At 40.4% G+C, this 24,052-nt stretch overlaps 3 protein-coding genes across 5 annotated transcripts in view; 1 reads left to right on the top strand and 2 right to left on the bottom strand.

The window, feature by feature from the left end:
* Window positions 1–14,394, bottom strand: part of slc12a5a (solute carrier family 12 member 5a) — a 162,493-nt gene extending 148,099 nt beyond the window's left edge. Inside the window, exon 1 of one of the 2 annotated variants that reach the window (XM_034870447.1) lies at window positions 13,786–14,394. In XM_034870447.1, coding sequence (XP_034726338.1) covers window positions 13,786–13,945 — 160 coding nt within the window. In that variant the 5' untranslated portion in view covers window positions 13,946–14,394. The remainder of the gene's footprint in view (window positions 1–13,785) is intronic. The other variant, XM_034870448.1, reaches the window with a different exon arrangement.
* Window positions 14,395–15,289: 895 nt separating this feature from the next.
* Window positions 15,290–24,052, bottom strand: part of LOC117943981 (saxitoxin and tetrodotoxin-binding protein 1-like) — a 12,509-nt gene continuing 3,746 nt past the window's right edge. Inside the window, exons 1-7 of the mRNA XM_034870467.1 lie at window positions 18,489–18,735; window positions 18,121–18,269; window positions 17,904–17,977; window positions 17,406–17,507; window positions 16,646–16,744; window positions 15,811–15,996; window positions 15,290–15,622 (exon numbers count right to left, since the gene is read on the bottom strand). Coding sequence (XP_034726358.1) covers window positions 15,815–15,996; window positions 16,646–16,744; window positions 17,406–17,507; window positions 17,904–17,977; window positions 18,121–18,269; window positions 18,489–18,599 — 717 coding nt within the window. The 5' untranslated portion in view covers window positions 18,600–18,735 and the 3' untranslated portion in view covers window positions 15,290–15,622; window positions 15,811–15,814. Of the gene's footprint in view, window positions 15,623–15,810; window positions 15,997–16,645; window positions 16,745–17,405; window positions 17,508–17,903; window positions 17,978–18,120; window positions 18,270–18,488 lie in introns of the transcript that reaches the window.
* The window catches only part of LOC117943982 (N-acetyltransferase 8-like), a 29,115-nt gene continuing 22,860 nt past the window's right edge, over window positions 17,798–24,052 (top strand). For both annotated transcript variants that reach the window (XM_034870470.1, XM_034870469.1), the window contains exon 1: window positions 17,798–17,807. In XM_034870470.1, coding sequence (XP_034726361.1) covers window positions 17,805–17,807 — 3 coding nt within the window. In that variant the 5' untranslated portion in view covers window positions 17,798–17,804. The remainder of the gene's footprint in view (window positions 17,808–24,052) is intronic.

Below are 24,052 nucleotides of genomic sequence, written 5' to 3'. Positions count from 1 at the left end.
AACAACCTCCTCAGGGCAAGTGCTATTTCAAATACTCTTTACAAACTGTTATTCTTTAGTCTATTTAGAAAACCAAAGTAGGTACTTGTGTGTGATTAGCTGTCAGAAAAGCATATCAACGATTTTCATTGATAATTGCCCAAATCTCCTTTTTAGTGTCAGCCTAACATAATCAATGTATGTAAGACAATAGATATTTAGAAATCCTTAGGATTGCTCCGCACCCTCCCTCTTGAAATTGCGCCACAGCAGTGGCATGCATGGTAATGGTGATGGAGAGTGTGTACCTCCAACCAAGCACAACCGGCTGACAGAACCTGTGGACTGTGAAGAGAACTGGGCAGTGGAAAAACTCGAGTGAGGCACACACATGGGGACAAGGTCCATCCTTCTCCCTCCTGCATGCTGCAGCACTATGGAACTTTGCCCGGTAGCCATCCAACCAAAAACATTACTGAACAATTCACAACACAAAATTCAAATTGAATGCACAACTCTTACGTTATATATCTTCCTTACAGTTCACCTTTTCAAAACCCAAACTCAGCCTGCAAGCTAGCCCCAACCCTGAATTGTTTCCCAGCCAGAGAAAGGGAGAAGCGGAGGGAGAGAGAACACAGCACGGCGCACGCAGCACAGCCGTCCTGAGGGACAGGAAGGCCTGGTATAATTCCTGAATACCAGACCAGCCCCATGGGGATGCATGACCTGCATCTCCGGCCCGCTGCTCTCTGCCTCCATTGCCTCAGATGGAGCGTGCACTGTTTTCCAAATAAGATCAAAATAACACACACACGCATACACACACACAGACACACACATACATACACATACCACAACTATACAGCTCATACTAGTGATGGAGTACTTGAGTGCTGGACTTGTGACTTGAATTGTGGACTGATGACTTGTACTTGGACTCGGACTCCAAGATATATAACATCGGGCTTGAGCAGTCATAAAAACAGACTCAGACATTGAATGAAGTTTCTGACTAAATAGGTTATAAAATCTGACGTAAGATGTAGGCCTGCATAAAAACATAAATCGTCATGAAATGGCAATCTCGAGTCACCCCTGTTCGCGATTTAATTCTTAAATGATTTTGATTTTCATTTAATTTTATGAGTCGACTTCATCAAAAACGCTACTGCTTTCTTCCTTGAGTTTTAAACATAGACTGTATAAAATAGGTTTTAAAGCGCTCCCAAACCCCGCATTGTCCTCTCTTCTAGGTTCTCACAAAGTTCAGAGCTTCACCCTCAGCCAATGACAAAGCGTCTTTTAGTCACATGTTTCACTTGTCGAGCGAGCCCTGTAGTTCAGAAAGCCTTTGAGGCTGCAACATCGTCTATCTAACGCAACAGGAAATAAACAGAATGGATAATGATGAAAGCCCAGGTAATAGTGACGAGAGTCAGCCACCCACTCAAACCAAACTCATCCTGAAAAAAGGCTTGCATCTGACGGTGTGTGCAAGACTACGAGGGTCAGTGTTATGTCATTTGAAAGGCATGCTTTGCCCTCGTCCCAACACCGCAAGGCAACACCACAAATCTTTCCAAGCCCCTCAAACGTCACCACAAAGTGCAATATGAAGAAGCCATACAAGGTAAGAGGTCCAAAAGTTGTCCAACGACGCAGACATCTATTACAGACACCTTGCACAATGCGACGCCATACCCACATTACTCCAGTAAGAGTAAGGACATAACAGATAACTGTTTACATGTGTTTCCAAAAAAAAACAATGTGCGTCCCTCAGTGGTGGAAGACTAACACTGGTAAAAGTCAAAGTCCTGTATTGAAAATGTAACTTAAGTAAAAGTCTTTAAGTATCATAAGGAAAATGTAGTAAAACTACTTAAAAGTATAAATAGTCCCATTTTACAAACAGGAAACGATCCAAACAATTGTAGCTAACGTTAGTTAGTTGAGTTATTTACTGAGTAACTTACTGATCAAAACTAAAGTAACGATCCCATTTTGTAAAATGTAAGAGTACAAAGTACAGATATTTGTGTTAAAATGTAAGGAGTGAAAGTAAAAAGTTGCCAAAAAAATAGATCGTAAAAATATAAAAATATCATAAAAATCTACTTAAGTACAGTAACCAAGTATTTCTACTTCACTAAATGGTGTGGGCGTGGCATCGCGGCCATTTTAAGTGTTTGCGGATGAACAAGAAAGTGGCTCTGACTACAGTCTTCATTGTCCATTCTGCTTGAAATTGCCCAAAATAGTCCAGGCCCTAGGACATCTATAGGCCAAAATTGAATTTGGGGAATCGGGTTAGGGTTTGGTTCAATGTAGACCTTCTTTTATTAGTGTGTCAGAGTGGAGAAATGTAGGCAGTCTTGGAATTCAACACAGACTCAACCTTGAGGACTCATCTTGGACTCGAACACTGGGGACTCGACTAAACTGGCTCTTACATTCTTGGGGCGGTGATTTATTCTGGCAACCTTTGTCTAATAAATGATGATACTGAACTATTAAAAACAATTTTCCATAGTCATAGCGCCATTTAGTATCTCCAAAAAAGGAATTTGATATTAAGCAGTTTTTTGGGTGGGTAATGTTAGGGCAATCTTAGCTACACAACACCATCTACCCACTAGGTTCAGCTTTCAAATGTGAGCAGAGTCATAAGAATATTGGCTGCGCACAGATCCTGACGGTGCTGAACTGACAGAAGAAAGATCCCACAGGTCTAATAAATACATTCAGAATGATGAAACTATCTGCAATGCCTTGATGTGCTGACAGTGACACATGCAAAACTAAAATCCAATGCACGATGCAGACAAGTCACTGATAGGCAATGGAAATGGAGGAAAGATAGGGACTGAAATAGACTGTCATCACAGGAATTACACATAGAAAATCTACGTTATTTCATCCCATTCAATTTTAAATTGGATCCAGCCCCCAAAGCCTCAAGCAATTTTTCTTTGTAGGCTTAAACAACAGTTGTTATCATTATCAGTTAGTCTGCCAATTCTTTTCTTGATTAATCAATCAGGAAATTATGAAAAATGTCCATCATTATTTCCCAGAATCCATGTTACGGGATCGTAAATGTTTGTTTTCTCCAATCAGCGGTCCCAAACCAAACGATAATCAGTTTACCATCACAGAAGACTATATACACGGCTAATATTTACATTTTAGTGTCTGGAACCAGTACATTTTTGCCATTTGTGCTAAAACAAATTGTCTCTCTTTTGGTTGACTTGATCAACTAATTATTTTAGCTATAGTAAATATTATGCCGAATTTTCAATATGCATGCCAAAGTTACTCTCTAAAACAATGCCAGAAAACATTCCCACCGCCTTTTCAGGTAGGAATAAAGAAATATACATTCTCTAGAACATTTTTGTAAAAGAAATGTCCGAACACATGCATGGCCATTTCTTACGAGATGTTCTAAATGAGTCTGACACGCTGAATCGATGTGGGATGTTCATGGTAATCACTACGTGGGAACGCAGGCACGATAGAAATCTTAAGTGTAAAGCCTGCACATCAGGCGGCGTGTCACAGAACGAGCTGTGGTTGTCCAAGTACCTGGAACTGTGGACTTGTGATGGATGTGTCATCTGAGTTGCGTGGTAGAGGAGACTTGCTCTACCTCTTCCTGCTGAGGCTTTCCCTCCTGCCCCCCCCCCTCGTCCCATGATGTTAGTATCACTGAGGTCTGCCCTGCAGCCTGCCTGCATGTGAGGAGGATTTTGTCACTTTCTATCAATTGGACCCGATCCCCCACAACACACACACACACATATACACACACATGTATTTACACACCTCCCCCATTTGCAGACACAGTTACATAACGGCACGAGGATCTCCGGGCTAAGGGAGGTTTACTCCCCCTCTTTTGCTGTAACCCTTTTTTTCTCCCTTACTTATTCTTCCTCCCATCCATCCTCACACATACACACACTTTCTTCTGACTAACCATTTGCCTAACATGCACCTTTGGTGTCTTACACACACACACACACACACTAACACACACACACACACACACATAGAGCTGTGTTATTTGCTGGGATCCTGATCCCCTCTCATATATTAGTTTTTTCTGCCACATGTTTCCGACTGGGAATATGCGTAGATGCTGGTAGTCTTGATTAGGACACGACTGCCCCCTGTTGTCTTAGCAGAGAAAAACTTGTTTGGGGCACTGCAGAGCAATTAATTTCTCATCACATCCAACCTTCCAATTCCCATTTGCTGTAACAGGTTTTGTGTGGGCAAGAAGCAGCTGTTATGATCACCTTTGTATGTTGTACATTAACTATTATATTTGTCAAAACGTTAACCTCTTGACAAAAAAAATGAAAAGGATTACTTAAGCACCCACAAACACACACAGCATCAGTTTTGTCTCCACTATAAAAACCTTAAATTGGCTGCCCTCTGCTGTCTGGTCAATGTCACCGCACCTCTCGTTACAGTGCCCCCCCCCCCCTTCCTGAAGAAGCCTCTAATCATTTCATTCTACTTAAACAGAAAATTAGATAGGGACTGGACATACATAGGTAATGGTGTATGAGTTGTATTGATCTGCACTGTATTGATGGCCCCCTTTGACAAGAAAAGGAAAAACAGGGTGAATGATGGCAAAGAGGCCCTGGCATTCAATAGCTCGCTAGATTACAAATCAATGGCTCTTCTGAGGTATAAAATGCCGCACCATTTAATGGCATTACAGCAGGAGGGGACCAGATGGCCAAGAAGACAAAGAAAGGTAAGTGGAAGGTTAACGAGGTTTGCTGGGTCCACAGAAAAGTATATCATGTGAAGTTGTAAACAATATTCTTATCTTCACAGTTTATTTTTCTGGCAGTTGATGTTAATAAATAAACCAAGGTATTGGCTGGAAATGATAGGGTTTAGCTAACAGGTGTTAAGGTACAATTAAGCGATATTCCACCTCATCTCTATCCATCAGGCTTGGAGACATGGTGTGAAAAAGCCTGCAGTTCTTTCCGTTGTTCTGTGTCTCTGGGACTCTGCCAGCCGCAGTGGCAAAATCTGCTCTACTTCCTTACACCAGTGACGTTATTTCCTGTTTTTGATGGTTAAGATGATGGCAGAGACAGATACACGCTGTACGAATATGAAAATACACTATGTATTGATAGGCATTAAGTATTTTCAACTTCCCCTACTTTCTACTTCTACTCCACCACTGCACTGAAAACCGGTAAATTGGTCTGGAATAGAGCTGGGCAATATATTGGTATTATATTGATATCATGCTATGAGACCAGATATCGTCTTAGATTTTGGATATCGTAATATCATAATATGGCATAAGTTTGGTCTTTTTCTGGTTTTTAAGGCTGCGTTACAGTAACGTGAGGTCATTTTCTAAACTTAGCAGACAGTTGTATTAGTTGCCTTCACCCACTTAGTCATTATGTCCACATTACTGATGATTAGTTATCAAATATCTCATTGAGTAAATATTTTGTGAAAGCACCATTATTCTACACTATAATAGTGTTGCGGTATTGATAGTATCGAGGTATTTGGTCAAAAACATGGTGATATTGGATTTTCTCCATATCAGCCCTAGTCTAGACTTAACACCAATAAAACAAGGATCTTGTAGCAGAGTTTTCACTTGCCTTTTCATTCAACGTTTACATTATTTTTGCTCCCCCTGCATATCAAAAGATGAAGAGAATTTAGCTTTTATCCAGACAAAACCTCACATCTCAGTTCTAATCTTCTTTTAGTGTGAACAAACGGCCAACAACAACAAAGGCAATGTTTAGTATCACATTTCTCATTCATGACAAGAAAAGCTGTGATTACACAATGCTTTCCGGAGGTTGATAAATAATCCATAAAAGTCCTAATGAGGTCCACACTCTTCCCAGGAGTGACCATAAACAGCCACCCCACTAAAGTAATAGGAGTCATCCACAATAGCCCTTTATGACTCAATATCTGTGTTCACCATCGGACTGCACCTCTATATCAAAGAGGTTCTCTATTATTTGCATGGCATTTATTACAGCACATGCATGGGCAGAAATGCCTGAATAAACACACAAACAATCCTCCATCTGGTCAGACAACAGCCCATTATCATGGGAGCACAATCACTGGCAACCACTGCTGGATAAGACTTCCGTCGGATTTTAGTGAATAATAATAAGGTGCTTAAAATAGTCCTCAAAAAATGCATTTTATACTCCTGATTGAGTAGCCTTTGCTAAAAACTGCAGTGGTCCATGTGTTTTAGGCAATAATTTATTTTAAAAAAACATTTATGTTTATATATATATTTATTTATAGCCCGTTTTTTGTGGAAAGCAATGGGTTTGGGTGCTGAGAGCTACAGGTTGGGAAAGGCAGAAAATACTGGGATGGATTTTGTTGAAAATAGAAAAATAAAATAACAATAAAAAATCTATCTGACCTTGTCGGCTCAGCTCTGGTGGAGAAATAGAAGTACGTAGACAATAGCAAACCAAACAACAAACCCATGTAATACATTGTTGAAATTAGAGTGAAAGGAAATGCATGGGAACTTGCACACTCCTATTATGCAATTCATTTATTCCTTGAAACACATAGATAGTTCTGTATATATTTAAAATACAAATTCACCTACACATACAGTGAGGAAAATAAGTATTTGAACACCCTGCTATTTTGCAAGTTCTCCCACTTAAAAATCATGGAGGGGTCTGAAATTGTCATCGTAGGTGCATGTCCACTGTGAGAGACATAATCAAAAAATCCAGAAATCACAATGTATGATTTTATAACTATTTATTTGTATGATACAGCTGCAAATAAGTATTTGAACACCTGTCTTTCAGCTACAATTCTGACCCTGAAAGACCTGTTAGTCTGCCTTTAAAATGTCCACCTCCACTCCATTTATTATGGAAATCAGCTAGGGCTGCACAATTAATCGAATTTTAACCGTGATCACGATTTTGACTTCCCACGATCAAATTTGCGTGATCGAGCGATTATTTTTTTTAAAGCGTCATTTCATAGAACGCTCTGGGTTTTTTGCAAGGCCAATCTACCGCTCCGTCAACCCGTCTGATCCTGAGCCAGTCAGAGTAGTTCACCCAGTGCATTTTAGTTTCTTGATGTAGACAGTCCCAGAAGACAGAGTAGCGTGAGGCAAACTCAACAGATAGCAGTCGGTAATACGTCCGTCTTGAGGTTTACCAGTTTACCAGTAAACGCAACATTTTGTTCCGTGTGTGTTGTTTTCAGACAACAGCAGTTACCAGTGCTAGTCGGTGCTAGTAACGTCAGTTAGCTGTTAGCTCCTCTAGGACACACCGGTGCTAATGTCCTCGCATCCACTGCAATGCTGTTTATATTGATATGGTTTAATTTTGCGTTACATGACCCATTTTGTCTGTAAAGCCGTGCCTGTGTTGGATCTTTCTACGCTCTCTTGTCTTACTCTCCGCGCCCCGCCACACAGCGGCCCGGTCCACACTTCTGACATTTGTCTACAGTTTTAATTGTTATTAACACAGCTGTATTTTGTTAAGCATGAGAGGCAAACGTGTATTTGTACCAGTGTTTCGGCGGGTAACTCTGCTATCGCGGACGCCACAGCAAAGAACACAGAAGAAGTTATTGAACGCAGCTAACTTCAGTTGGTAGAGTAACAGCATGAGACGGAGCTGCTGGACCTGGACCAGAGATGTGACCCATGGCTAGAATATCATAGTTAATAAAAATGCAGCGCAGTGACGATACAGACGTTTCATACACACGATGTGTGTACCTGCCATTCGACCCGTGCTGGACCCGTTCATAATGAGTCAGCTGTCTCTCTGTGAGTACGTCCATCACACTCCCTCTCACAGTTATAAATAGCCTATGTGATTATAACATTTGTGGACTGATTAAAATCAACAAATAATCGTGAGAATAATCGCAATCAAAATTTTGATCAAATTAATCGTGATTATCATTTTGGCCATAATCGTGCAGCCCTAAAATCAGCCCACAAGTACACAGGAGCTGGTCGATGAGCTGAAGAGAGCTGGGACCACTGTTTCCAAGGTTACTGTTGGTAATACACTAAGACGTCATGGTTTAAAATCATGCATGGCACGGAAGGTTCCCCTGCTTAAACCAGCACATGTCAAGGCCCGTCTTAATTTTGCCAACGACCATTTGGATGATCCAGAGGAGTCATGGGAGAAAGTCATGTGGTCAGATGAGACCAAAATATAACTTTTTGGTCATAATTCCACTAACCGTGTTTGGAGGAAGAAGAATGATGAGTACCATCCCAAGAACACCATCCCTACTGTGAAGCATGGGGGGGTAGCATCATGCTTTGTGGGTGTTTTTCTACACATGGGACAGGGCGACTGCACTGTATTAAGGAGAGGATGACCGGGGCCATGTATTGCGAGACTTTGGGGAACAACCTCCTTCCCTCAGTTAGAGCATTGAAGATGGGTCGAGGCTGGGTCTTCCAACATGACAATGACCCGAAGCACACAGCCAAGATAACCAAGAAGTGGCTCTGTAAGAAGTATATCACGGTTCTGGCATGGCCTAGCCAGTCTCCAGACCTAAACCCAATAGAAAATCTTTGGAGGGAGCTCAAACACCGTGTTTCTCAGTAGCAGCCCAGAAACCTGACTGATCTAGAGAAGATCTGTGTGGAGGAGTGGGCCAAAATCCCTTCTGCAGTGTGTTCAAACCTGGTGAAAAACTACAGGAAATGTTTGACGTCTGGAACTGCAAAGGCTACTATACCAAATGTTAACATTGATTTTCTCAGGTGTTCAAATACTTATTTGCAGCTGTATCATACAAATAAATAGTTTTAAAAAATCCTACATTGTGACTTCTGTTTTTTTTATTTTTAGATTATGTCTCTCGCAGTGGACATGCACCTACAATGACAATTTCGGACCCCTCCATGATTTCTAAGTGGGAGAACTTGCAAAATAGCAGGCTGTTAAAATACTTATTTTCCTCACTGTATGTAGTGGCAAAGACAAAAACACAACCATTAATTGAGATCAAAAGCAGTTTGCTGCTGTCATGAGGTTATTAGGTTGTGCTGTTGTTGTGATTATGGGTGTTGTTGTCGCTGCGCTCCCATGCTGTGTCATTGTCTTCTGGATTGTATTTGCTTACAAGGAAACAGAACATCCTGACAGTGACATGGATTATACCTCAGCCAAGTCGGCCTCTGTGCTTATGTACCAAAACACAGCGGACAAATTGGGTTGCAGTTATTAACGTCAAATGTGTGTGTTTTTAGATCCAAGCCCATCTGCTACAATAGTTACTGTTGACACATTCATAAAACTAAACCACAAGTACTGTACATACACACACATTCTCTTACACAAACTTAGAACCAGTTCGGGCGATCACAGCTTGGCTGGAAACCACAGGAGTTCTAAGAAGTGACCAGCCAAATTCACACCAAATAGTTCAGACATATGGAGGTCTGCTCACTCATGTAAAACTGCATTTATTTCGGGCTGCTATAGAGAGCAAGCCAAGGATTGCAGCAGCTTACACTCTTATCTTAAAGCTGCTATAATCAATATTTGGAAATTTAAAAATGGATCAAATCCCCCAATGTGAAACCTACATAGTAATTTGTCAAGGCAACGTAACTTTTTGCATCTTCCAGCAGGTTGTTTTGAGTTTACAGCGCCCAACTTTACTGTTTGGGTTGACTCCCATCACTCTGATAAACCCCTACATGCCCCCTTCCCACAACCAAACGTCAGACAAAAAAAGTACTAGAATAGCTGCTTAACATAGTGTAGCATTTAGCAGCCAAAGAGCTAGCTATTTCCCTCAGAAGTAGGTGGAGACCAAACAGAGCAAGAGGGAAAGTGAATAATGAACTTACATTCATCAGGTGGACCCACTTAAAATGAATGTTAATGTTGCTCTAACAAACTGCTTGCTTAGACTCACTACACACACTACAGTTTAGAAAGTTATTCATTTATAACTTTAAACATTGTCCCTGTCAAGGTTGTGTTTACAGCTTGCTGTGCTGCATCCAAGTTGTCAAAAAATAACAAGAATGCGTGAAATATGAGGGGTTTTTGAATGATTTGGTAGATTTAAAACCTCCCTTGCCAAGTGCAACGTGAGAAATGCTGATCCCATCTGCAGCCCCTCCCACTGAGCCCGACTGATCTGATGGAGATATATCTCTTTACACCACTGCAAGGTCAAGGGCAGAGAGTGCACTTCACAGCCAGACAAGAACCTTCCTTCCTACTGCAACCCAACCCATCATCATCAACCACATTGGCTGGCTGAGTCGAAAGAGCTCACACCTCCCTCTGGATCGATGGAAACAGGATCACGGGTCTGAGCCGAGGGGGAAGAATTTAGATATTGCTCTGGTATCGCCAGCTGAAATAAGCACAAGACTCAGTGGGCATTGTAGACACTGCAGTTATTAGATGGCAGGAAAATGCCAACAATGGCATAATTGGATTGACACATTCACAGACTTATTCTAAACACTTCATATATCAAAGTATGTTTGATGCCACCTATACTGCTATATAAGTAAGCTGTACAATTGCAAAGATTTGTCAATTTAAATTGTTTCCTAATACTTTTTTAAGATAAAATGCCAAATATGTGGTTTCACCTTCTCAAATGTCAAGGTTTTGGCGCACTGGATTTAACACCGGCCTTTGGTGTGGGAGATCCAGGTTTAGTTCCTGCTGCAATACATCAACCAATGTGTCCCTGAGCAAGACACTTAACCCCTAGTTGATCCAGAGGTGTGCGACCGTTGATATTTATAGCAATTATAAGTCGCTTTGGATAAAAAGTGTCACCTAAATGACATGTAACACAAAGATCTTCAGGGAGTGGCACATGGTCAAAGATGTATAGTAATGAAGTAGAACTACTGAAAGGCTGTATCTGTACTCTACTTGAGTATTATTTGACTTGAAATTCTCACATTGACCAACAATACGTACAGCGAAAGACGGTGTGAAAACCTTTCAGACCATACAGCCAACCTGTATGCATTTTAACATCAATGTACGCTGTAACGTGTTTTCGCTCTGTTCATGTGCGCTGCAGGAGTTATGTTTCTGTTTGTAGAATGTTTTATTCAGTGCAAATATACCTGAGAATGTAGTTTAATCTCAGTAATGATGGTGTACTAGGTTATTACTGTTGCTCTGTTTAAGGAAAGCGTTCCACTGTACTGTCGTAACGCAGATAACGGAGATTTGATTGAGTGTAGACTTAACGGCACCGTATTTAGGTGAAAGTAGGTTGAGTTGTAATTTACTGCCCCTACCAGCGGCAGCATGTTATACCTTCTACTTACAGAAGGCATTTAAAAGTACGTCTGATTGTTCTGTTAACTGTTAGCCCATAGTAGTAGCTAGAAAAAGGAGGAGCTGGGATATGTTATTAAAAAACACATATTAAAAAAGAATTGTTAATCACACAATATATGACACCTTCAGTTGTGGGAAGTTGGGATTTCACTATTGCCTTTAGCATTTTAATACCACAACAATTAGCAAGGACACTAATAAAATATTAATTGATAATTGATAAAAGAATTGTTAGTTGCATCTTTTAAATATTTAGAATGTCTTATAGTCAAGCTAACTATAAAAGCTTCACACCTATGACGTTCAAATCTGATGTTCAGCTATGGTTTGTCTTTATGTTCTATTACAATGAGCTCAAGCCACACAGAACAGGAAGCAGGATAGAAAAATAGCACACCATCCCAGCAAGCAATTGACTTCATATTGCTTGATCTGAAGGGTTTGCACCTCAGTGCAAGACCAATCGTGAAACAACTCTGGTGAAAATGTACTATGTCACTATGGCAACGAGCAAAGTGGATGGATGCAGTCTCCACAAGTCTGCAGCTCAGCAAGAGCATAGCCTACTGTATGTGAGAGGAAGTCCCTCAATAAAGCTTTCCCCCATTGCTTAAGGGGAACATAAGGAGATGGTTAGGTGTGTTCCTACCGTCCCACACAGCCGTCTTTTATGTCCAGAGACATGATTTATATATGCCGGGGTATTCAAGTGGAGAAATGCTGAAGAGGCATTTCTATGTTAATTCACGTGCACTGGAGGAGATGGTGGCATGTTTTGGACCTCCAAGGCTTTCTGTAGCAATGAAGTAGAGTGTTGGACTGGTAATTAAAAGCCCTTACTTCCACCTCACAGGCTGATTTAATAGCGGACATCTGTCAACACTGCTGAACCTTGGCACAGCAGGAAAGATGTCAATACAAGGGGATGACATGTACAATATCCAATGAGAAAGTCAAGTATACCATCTAGTGTAAGAACTGAAGGCAGTCGTGTAACTCGAGAAAAGACATATTGGGACTATATGTAACTGTTAGTATATTTTATAATGTGCATTATGGTTGTTTAAACAATGCTGGTCAGAGTGAATAAAGGATTCGACTGGATGTCTACCTCTCCGCAGGGTAGGAGACGTCAGACCATAGCACAGAAACCAAGCAGCAGCGACTCTAGAGCTGAAATAAAGGCCTTTATGGGAACCTAGGGAGCCTGGCCAATTAATCTGAAATGTCACGAATGTGGCAGCCTTCATATGTCAAATGCAGTGTGAAATGTATTGATTAATTTGCAGATAAATCTTTATTTGCACATGACTGTCCCTGAATAATGCATGTTTTCTAAAATCATTGGCAATCGCAACAGCTTCGATTGCTGGCCCAATGGTAGTTTTTGCCACCATTTCTGCACTGCTGCATTCAATTCAGACAATGACCGACTTGATTATTTCACTCAGGTTAGTTGGTAACACAGGATTTCACAACAATTGTTCTGGTTCTCAGTGTTAGGGTTACTAAGAAGGGAACATTAAGGAAATTACCATAACCTAACTGTATGCGATTAAGGTTTGACCAGCGATGTTTTTGTTCACCATGGATCAAATTCATATTCATGGTGAGCACAGGAATTGTCCTGCATGCACTAACTGGGATAAAATGTAATTGTCAATAAACAGCCAGATAACACACTCTGCAAGCTATCACCTAATAAAATATTTTGCTAGTACACTAAAACCAAAACCAAGCTACAAGGTTGAAACGTACTTGACATTGACATGTTTTCTGTTTTCATCTCCAGGGAAGCCAGCTGTTTTTATTGCTAGATGGTTCAGGTGACACGTCAATGCATATGTCGGCTGGAGGGTGAAGTATTGACTGGCTGAATTTAAGATCGTAATAAACCCTTTAAATCAGGCCACATAAAGTTAGATCTATCAGATGGAGAGATGAGGAGCCTCTGGCTAGTGTCTGACAACAGAGGGGTTTACTAAGGAAATTAACTGATGCCCTTCAGAGTGACCACTGATGACAGTGATGGAAAATGAACACATTTAAAAGCATGCAACAGTGGGAGCAAAAATATAAATAACAAACCATTGGAAAACCAAGCAAAAATAGCCCCATTTTTTGACAACAAAGACATGAACATACATGCAACTTTCAATAATTTGTGCATATGCAACTGCAACATTGCATATATGTTATTGGTGTGGGGGAGACTGTGTGTCCTTTGCAGAGCCTCTGTTATATTGGCCAGACCGTGCCTTATGTTGCCATTACAAATTCAAGTCACACATCGATCCATAGACAACGTGTCACCGACCAGGAGTCAAGCATCAGGACCGCTAGCATATAATAACCTGACGTTATAGCTAAGAAACAGGGTGACTGGACCCTGGTTTAAGTGTCTGCCTACCTGTCAGCACTACCACCACCTCGGCACCGGCAGCATCCTTCACCTCCGCATCACTGCTGGTCGGGGGGTCGTCTCCCTCAAACAGTTGGTTCACCTCCCCCTGGATGTCTGAGGGGCGCCGGTCGCCGTCGCTCTTGGAGACGATGAACCTCTGGCTCATGGTTGTCGCCAATGAGACAAGCGACGGGTCTTCTTGCCACGGTGCGGGTTAACGGACAAAGGCAGCGGGAAATGATCTCGCTTTTATCGTTATTGTAGTCCACCTTCACCGTCTAGCAAGTTTACCTCCGACTACTAGCTAGCTACTGACCGGAGAGGACATTCGCTCTTTGTCGTGTAATTAGATGAGAAGGTTTATGCCGACTGGACATCTCATCAACCGGTGTCTGTTGGTCCTTGCTGCACCCGGGTCCTAGAGCCGGACGATTCTTCGATTGTAGCGCCGTGTAAAGTACAATGTTAACACTCGTTTCTTTTAAAAAGCATGCTTTCTTATAGCCTACTTAACTTGAAAAATGCATTGTGCTAAGTATTTGTATTTAGTGTTATTTTTTAGCTATTTTAAATCACAGCAAGCAATGCATCCCTCTACATTCGAGTTGAGTTGGCGTTGCTAGGCAACCACGGTAAAGATCAACTGTCAGTCAAATAGCAGCCGATGATTCTCTGCTGTACAGTTAAAGCAGATGAAAGAAATAGTATAAAAAATAGTTTTTTTAACGTGGTTGCTGTTAGGGCTGGATTTCCAGGTTAATCACACTTAAATATAAAACAAGCAGGGAAAATCCCCCCCCCAAAAAAAAAAAAAAATCTAAAGTGGTGGGGTTCAGCTTTTGATTAAACATGTTATCTTTGAGAGCCAAATAGCGTTCAGGGCATTAATAGAAACCAATCTTTGGTTGAGCAGGTGCTACCCTGGAAACCCAGAGAGTTTTTGACCACACATTGGCAGTAATAAATAATAATAATCAAATAATAATCAAAACCAGCCAGTGTGACCCACCCCAAAAACATCTTGTATCTTCCTTCACGTTAATTAAGACAATTGCACCATAACTTGATGCAGAAAAGGCCCACATTTCAATTTTGCTCAAAAGTGGAGACCTCAACCCTATCCCCAATGTTGAACCCAAAGTTATGCCCTTGTACACACACACACACACACACACACAGTGCAGATTGTAATATTGCAGTCTGCACGACGCTCGGCCTTGCATTTATCCCTACTCATTTCCTGGTTCTCCTCCTCCATAAACAACTTTTTCCTCTAGAATTCCTCTAGAATCGGTACTCGCTCCAAAGCTCTAACAAACACCCCCCACGTACACACATTCTGGTCCTGGTATTTCCTCAAGGGATCGACGCACACATCAATGCACAAGTATAAACTTCAGGACACTTATGTAGGCTCCACACAACCATATAGCTCGCTTAAATCCTGACTCACGGTGTGCAGTGCAGATGTGTGATTTCTGTCTGCATTGCAAAAAACTTTTATACGTCAGTTGTCATTTCTTTATTAAAAAAAAAAAAAGATGAAAATAAAAAGAACAAGGAAAATATTTTAATTATGAAGTACACCTTGTTTAGTCCTTTATTATTAGTGATGATGATACTGAATCGTCTAAAAGAGAGAATATATTGTCATTGCAGTAGAAAGCACTGCAGATTACCACAAAAAACTGAATTACAAAAAGGTTGTTTTGTGGCATTTGAGATTCTTTACCGTTGACAGTAGCCGGTTCCCTTTAAACAATTTATACACCTTGAGTAGGGTAGCACCATTTAACAAAAATATGATTATGTGAGTAAATATTTATCATAGCAGTGCCCTAGCTCACGGATCTTCATTGTTTTTTAAGGCAAGGACCCCTTAACTGAAAGAGGAACGGTGCAGGGACCCCTTACTATATATGTTATGTAAAGTTAATTTAAAAAAATCAACAAGAATTTGGAGACTCCCTGTTGACTGGAGAATCTGAGGACCCCCCAGGAGACCCAGACCCCCTGTTGAAGATCACTAGCACATTCACCAGAGAGTAGCCCACTGTTGCTGAGCCCACTCATAGACAGCCTTGTGGAATGTTTGAACACTCTCTGAAACACACTTGAAGGGCACTGCATAATTGTTGCGCAGTCTTTGAAAAATCATGGGTATTAATTCCAGATTATCAGTGTCGTCATCGTCCAGTGACAGGCAGTTTTCAATATCTGTAAAGGGAGCAAAAACCAAAAATTGAAATATAATAGCACTGACAATATAAATACCACAAACCCCAAAAAGCAGTTTCCCATGCTGTGTATTAAAGTGGATGAAATTAAGGTGAAGTGAGATGTATAAATATTGTATCTACAGGATGTTTCGGTGCCACCCAAGGTTCCGCTGGATGTTCCTCACCTTATGCATTTTTTGTGTAAGCATTCTAAACTCTGGTTGATTTGGAAAACATCCTCCGAGCTAGAACCGACAATCTTATTATATATATATATTTTTTTTTGAGTAATATTCTTATCAAACACACGACAGCCATTTTAATTCCAGAGCTCGCCTCCCTACGTGCATGTTTAACCAAAACAAGTTCCTCCCGAGACTATTTTGCATAGGTACCTTCGCTTAGCACCGCCCAAGAGAATTGTGATTGGTTTAAAGAAATGCCAATAAATCAGAGCACGTTTTTCTACTATCCTAGAAGGTTGGGTGTACTAGCCAGACTTTCCTCCGCAGCTCTGTGGAAATATGTCTGGCAATGCAAAACTAGTAAGAGAAACTTCCTGCCAGCTGCTATTTCCCTGTTTAACCAATCCCCTCTGTGTTGCATATATTGATTGTAAAGACATTTAATCCTTTTTTAAGTCTCACCATGATCTGAGTTTATGACCTCTGGTTTGGCCCAGCCGAGGCACTCTGCCTGTTTCTCAAACTCATTCAGCTCAGCGGCGGAGACATTCTGCCTCCTACCTGTTGAGGACATGACACATTTCAGATGAAAGCCTTGTGATGATATTCTGTCTTAGAATATCTACAGTATACACCAGTTTAACCCACACTACTGCATTCTCACACACACACACACACTACAGTGCGTACTATTAAATGCCTGTTAGAGATAGGTAGTTCAAAACAAAATACAGAAATAATTAAGTGATAGTTAGTGATATTTTTTGCTGTGCCACTACAATGGCATGCAATTTTGTGCAAACATTCATCAAGATGAATTGTAATAACTTTCATGATCCCATTACGCTTCCTGGAGCACCATCATTGGGTCAAAATTTCAATTTGTCCTTTATTTTGTGGTTTATGACCAATTACCTGCAAAACTAATGACATCAGCCTCAGCTGTAAGTTGTCTGTAGTGCTACTTTAAATGTTAGTATGATAGTACGCTAACCTGAGATGACATGACAGCTAGTTAGCATGTGTTAGCATTTAGCTAAAAGCATTTCAGTTGCTATAAACTTCAAAGCTTTTTATCTTCAGTTTTTATTTCACTTCACCACGTAGTTACCGTTACAAATGTCTTCCTGATGTATTAGTCTTATGTTAAGAAATGTAACTGTTACTACCCCATCATGGCAAATATCATTCCATAGTTTATTTTATCCCTTGTTGTCCTTACTGAAGAGCATGAGCATATCAATGTCCTTGTCCACCCTCTTTACAATGAAGCAGTCAGAACAGCCACTCTGCAGCAGCATGTCTGGTTCATCAACTGGGGCATCTGTTGAAACAGGAATGTGCATGGTAATAATACATTAAACGGTTAACATTATAACTACAATAGCAAACTTACATCAATACTACATCTGTATAAAAAAAACACATAAAATACAAAAGAACTTTTTCAGTGTCTTATTTCAAAGCCTGCCATAGGGCTTAATTCTTTCTTTATCTTTTTATATTCTCTATTATTATTTTTAAATAGCAAGTCAAATCTTTTTTGTGACTGATCACACAGTGTCAGTAGCATACACTGTAAGAATAGTAATACTTTTTTTTTTTTTTTTTTTTACAGCCTATGGTAGCCTGTAGTGTAAAGGTTTAAAATTGTGATTAAAAGAAGCAAAGACAGATAATTAAACACCAGTGCGCACAGAAAATGAAACAATACTCTTACTGTTGACGTCAACATCAAAGACCATGTTTTTTTTAGAAAAGAACTCTTCTGAGTCAGTTTCACAATAGCCATACCTGAAAAAAAGGTTTAGTAAAGATTTAACATCTAAAAAGAACAAACTGCAGGACAGAGCGTTGTAGTATGCACAAACACTGGTGTGTGATGCATTAGATTCTTGCCAACAAATTTTGAAAAAATAAAATAAAAAATTGCTTACATTTTAAACCTGTAGTTGCCCTTATAGACGTTGGGTGTGTTCATGGAGGTAATGTTCAGTGAAACACTTGGCCACAACACATAATTCAGTAATGTTGTAACCACACAGGTATCCGAGGTCATGGCAACAAGATACCAAATCCCAGGAAACTGAAATAATAAAAAAGGGAATATTGTTTGGTTATTAACTGTATTTATGTTGATACTTGGCAATAATCTGAAAACTTTTCTGTAAATTGTTTTCACAAAACATTGCAGAAAAAAAAAAGGAAACCTATGCACAAATGGATTTAGTGGCTTCAGTTTGATTTTGTCTTGTAATGCAGGTTGAAAAATGTAAGTTAGTTCCAAATATGGAATGCGACTTACGTCTGGAGCTTTGTCCACTGGCTTCAGCAGCTTCTCACAGACCAGCGGCGCAGGCTGGCCCACCGAGATGAGACTCAGCACAACAACAGCAACACACAACAACTTCATCATGGCTCTGATGCCTCGCTGTCTCTCTCAGGTTGGTCTTATAGCAGTGTCAATGTTCTTGTTCCAAATCTACCCACCCCGGCCTGAGTTTGTACAACACCGAATAACCCCAAATGTTACCATTTCCAGTAAGACACAATGTTTACTTATCAAACAAACACAAAGTACAAATGCAAAAACTGCAGTTGCCAAACTGGAGAAAAGGGGCCAGGGGTCTGTGTTTCACCAACACTTTCAGGGTCAATCCCTCTAAATAAAAAACAAAAATATGGTGTCACAAATAAATGCTTAGTAAAGGTACAGCATTTTCATTGTTATCACTCTGGTGCACTGAAGTTAACATGTCGCTAAAAACACTACCGTGTCTCAGCAGCTTCACAGAGCTGCGAGTATTAGACTCAGTCGTGCTTGATGATTCATTGTGAATGGACATTTTATTTTTTGAGGGGTGTCATGGGGCTAGCCCATGCCTTCATGTAAATCTGGGGTAGCATGTGGTATCATGCTAAGCTAACCTTTGTATGTCCAGTAAAAGAGAACGGTTAGTGTGAGCATTAGCATGTGGGTTTGCATCAATGAGCACATGGTTGGTCATTTTATTTCAGTACTTGTCAAACGACTAGGAATCATGTTTGGATAAAAGCAACACATACATAATTCAGTTAAAGTTATTTATTTTAGTTTCATTCACCTGTTCTCATTGCAAGCAGGGGTCAAACTGGCAAACAGGAAGTGATAGAGTCTGGAGTAATTTTTAGAGGGGAAGATCTGGAATGGCCCAAGTGTCTGCCATTCCAGAGGGGTGTACAGAGTGTTTAGAGCTATGTTGTGAGGACTTGTTCAGCATGTAACATTTCATTTTTGAGGTTATTGTTGATATAGCGTGCATTCATGAAGCCATAAAGGTTTGTGAATGCTGAATTAACACAATAGGGTTTGATTGATTTCCAATTAACTTTGGTTCGTCTTGTAGTTGGGGCTTCTGCTATAAAGGAAAGAGGCTGAGGCGCCTCTGGGGAGAGAACAACTTTGGCCAGGAAGAGTGCAGTTGCTAGGGCCCCAACAGTCTGGGCCTGATTTAGCCTTAATATTTGGTTTTATATTAGTAGGTGATAGTAATTTCAATAGTTAGTATTTAGTTTTCATGTTTTGTTTATTTTTCAATAAGTCATTCTTGCAATACTGCATTTCCTTGTGATTGCTGAGGAAATAAATCAAGGCACCAGGTGAAGAACTCTGGGGTCCATTCCTCCTCCTTCCACTATGCGGCTAAACATTACGGGGGGGGGGAAAATCACAACTTGTTTTGTGAATCACAACCTATATGTAATGTGGTGTGCTTGTAACTTACTACCCTTTTTTGATAATGATCCTTAATTGTGTAGCCTGTCATTTCATCTTTGGGCTATTATATTTCCGGCGTATCACTTAGTCCATTTGTGTGGAATTAAATTACATCACTGCAAACCTGCGTCCAGGAAGTAGTGCAGGAATGAGGACAGTTAATCTGGGCCCACTGACTGATATTTCTCCTAGGGTATCACGGTACAATGGCAAACTCAAATGCACGACTCAGACAGGGAAATTACAGGTAAGTAGCTTTATTGTTCTCTGAACAATACAGGAGTAGCATATACATGGGGTATATGTTGTAATATAGCAGATAGAAATAGCTATGATGTATGATTGGGCTACAGAAGACAAAAGTTCGTCTCACGGAGGTGTTTAAAAGATAAATGACACAGAGGCAAGTAATTCAATATGGCACCATGTCTTAAGTGACAGAAGACAATACAAAATACTTGAATGCATGTAAATAAACACCCATAATTATTAGGAGTATTCAACATACATTTCACTCCATACAATTGAACAGGAAGGAAATCATTTAAATACTCAACCAAAACCATAGCATTACAACACAGTGCTAGGTTTGTATTACAATTCAATGATTAATTGCTACCAGCCACCACAGCCCATAGACACATTGAAATGGCTAAATGCGGTTAGCATTAAACTAAAAACTCCATTAACATACCCAAAGATGCTATTAGCAATATAAAGTGGACACACAAACAAAGAAACTCACCAATTCCCTCAGATATTCAACACACCACGACACCAGTCGACTAAAGACAACAGGATGGTGGATGCTACCGTTAAAAAATTGCATGCTAAGGTCACACAAGCATTTAAGATTGAAAAATAAGCGAGAATGTGGTGTTGTTTGTATTGAGACATACCTAGTGCAGCTGCTTCAGTGGCTTCCCCCTCACACTACTGATTAGGGAAAACTCACTGCAGCTTTTAACCCATGCTTGAGTGCTCTGATTGGGTAACTGAGCCTACCATGTGACTCATGGTAAAATTGTTGTTTCAGGTGTGTTCAGGTAAGTGGGAAAAATGAGACCTGGGTTACACAGGCAAAGGTACAAACGGAGCAGGCAATAATCGTCGTCAGGAAACAAAAGTCCAATAACACCGAGAAATCAAACATTAGGGTACAATCTGGCAACAGTGAGTGGGAATGGTGAGTATTTAAGCACTGGGGAAAGAGGAAGCTGAAAACAAACAAAGGTGAATCAAATTGGGGGCGGAGATGTTAATCATACAGGCGGGAAAGCAGACAAAGGGAGGAAGACATGAGACCTTAAATGAGAGCGGATGATTACTACAAAATAAAACCGGAAATACTTATGACACAAATGAAACATAGATTAAAAGCGTGGCAGAACCTGACAAGGCCCGCCTACCAGGTTAGGTAGTCTCACATTGCCAGACCTATCTCCAAAGCGCTGCAGAGTAAGGTCTGCTACACCACACATACATAGGATATGAGAAAAACACACTCTGGGTTGTTGGCATTTCAATAAACCAATCACATTCGTCTTGGACGTTGCAAAGTTCTGGAGACAGCGACGATGGCTCTGTAAAATGGTTTTGGGAAGGAACTTGTTGTGATGGAACATTTTTATTCTGTTTTACCAGTGTATCACCGTGTGTAACGTTACTTCATCCACAGCAATCCAGGCCAATTTGCAGTAAACGTCCAAGTTACATTTTTTCTTTGTAAATCTCTACAGTAATTCACAGACACAACCTTCCCATTTTTAGCATGTAGCTTGCAAGCTCGAAGGTTGTTGTTTTTTCCCCATAGCAAAGGGATTTTGAAAACAGCAACACACAAAAAGAGGAAGCTGAGGGGCCATGCCTGACATCACGTTTTATCCTTGAAATGTTTTCCCAATGATCCAGTCATTGTTGCAGTGGTTGGCATCAAAGTTAGTGGTGTTCTGCTTTTGACTGAACATTTTATCACTGAAAAAGTGTAGAGCGAATCTATAGGGGTAGACTGCTGCCCCAGTACAACCAGTCTGATCTGCTGGCCAGTTGCAGTCTCAGGGGCACCTCAGTGGTGGTAAGTAGAGAAGGTCAAGAACATTCTGCATCAAATATGCCTCTTTCACACGTTATTATGAAACCCACGCAACATTGAGGCGAGACCCACCTTTCAATAGCATTCATATACTACTATTGGCCAGGCATCCATGCTTACGCAAGGTAACGTAACCCGATTTGTTCTGGTCCTATCCCCTGACCAGTCGGCTATCCTAACCTTAACTGCTGGAGGTCAATGCCTAACCCCAACCAATCAAACTGCTTTGTAGGGTGAGAATCAATCAAATACCACATGTTTGTTCTGTAAGTAACTTTAATTTTGAATAATCGTTTTGCACACATTAAACATAAATCCCGATTTAACACCCTTTTGCCCAAATACAAATTATCACACATTGTTGGGTTCATTGCATATTTGATGTTTGAATCGGAGAAACATCAAGACTTTTCACCAAAACAGAAAAAGTCTAAATGTGTTTCAGATTTACTAGCAGGCTGAGTTGCTGCACAGCTGCAGCAGTTAATGGTAGGGATGAGTGAGTACAGCATTATCTGTATCTGTGTCTGTATCTGTTTACCGTTTCATCCGCGCTTCAGGATGACGGCAATTAGTTGTTAACAGACATTCACAAAGATGTATAGCCCTGCAACAATCTATCTATAATAACACCTGTTGAAAGTACCATCCATGATATACTTATATATACTTATATATATAAACAACAGAGCTGGGCAATTAAAGACAAACAGATGGAGGAGGAGAAGAAGGAACTGGAAGAAAAGTTCACAAAAGACCTGGCTGAGAAACAACGGAGCTGGGAGATTAAAGACAGACAGATGGAGGAGGAGAAGAAGGAACGGGAAGACCTCTGTCTGAAATTGAATGAGAAGAGAAGAGGTTTCTTTTTTTGCAAGAGGGCCGGCGACAGACAGGAAGTATTGGAAAATCTGAAAAGCAAAATGATCCAGAAGGAAATGAAACAGACAGAGAAGATGGAGAAAGCCGAGAAGAAAAAGAAAGAAGCAAAGGCGGGTAAAGACAGGAAGGAGAAGGTGGAAGAGGAAGTTTAACAAAGCTGAATTAATAAGGGTGGAGGAAGAAAAACTGCACGTGATGTGTAGAATATGAAGCTGTATTATTACTTCAATCTTCTCCACCCCCGCCCCACCCAAGATTTGCTCCCACTATCCAAAGACAAATAAACAAATTAAATTAAATTTTAGTGTATCTGTGACTGAATAAATATGAATACAATTGTATGACATGTGGTGACTATAAAGTAGAATAATGGTATCTGTTTAAAGCTGTAATCTGGAGGATTTTCATTTAAATAAATGGTCGTTAAGTCCATGTCTTGCTGGAAGAGGAAACACCATGCTGGTTGAACCGCTGGTTAATTAGTGATGATGAAATAAGGGATTTCCGGTCCACACAAAACATGGAACTGTGTTTAAGAGCACCAGAGACTTTGTGGTACTTTATTCCCAATAACGTGTTTCATAATGTAGGAGGTCTTACATTTTTGTTGAATTGTAACTTCAATATTAAAAGATTGCCGTTAAAACTATCCCATTTTTATCAACCAGCTCTATTGGCATGGAAGCTGTGTCATTCTTACACTATAACTTTTCTCCACACAAATCAATCTTGTGGAATAATTAATGCAGTATTAAGAGGAACAAGTCATTGTATTTGCAGAAATGGATGGATAGAGGTATTATCTTCGTAAAGGATCTTTTTGATTGTAATAGCCAATTATTAAACTATCCTAGCCAATAAATCACTGGCTACAAGATGATGGAGGTTTTTTTTACAGTGTTGTGTTTCTTTAGAAATAAACAACAGACAAACAGAGTCTTTAAAGGCTTCAGATGTAAAGTTTTTTGCTGTCAAAAGGACGTCAAAATGAATGGCAGTCAATGGAAGGCTTACGACAGGTGAGTGCCAAGTAGAATAAAAATGGCGCCATAGGAGCTACGCTTATGGCGGTTTTCCACTGCGTGGTATCTACTCGACTCGCCTCGGGTCTACTCGCTTTTTTTGGTTTTCCATTACG

The sequence above is a fragment of the Etheostoma cragini genome, chromosome 4 (genome assembly GCF_013103735.1).
Source record: "Etheostoma cragini isolate CJK2018 chromosome 4, CSU_Ecrag_1.0, whole genome shotgun sequence".
Lineage (NCBI taxonomy): Eukaryota > Metazoa > Chordata > Actinopteri > Perciformes > Percidae > Etheostoma > Etheostoma cragini.
Note: the sequence above shows the minus strand (reverse complement) of the source record. Positions and strands in the feature narration are given on the sequence as shown.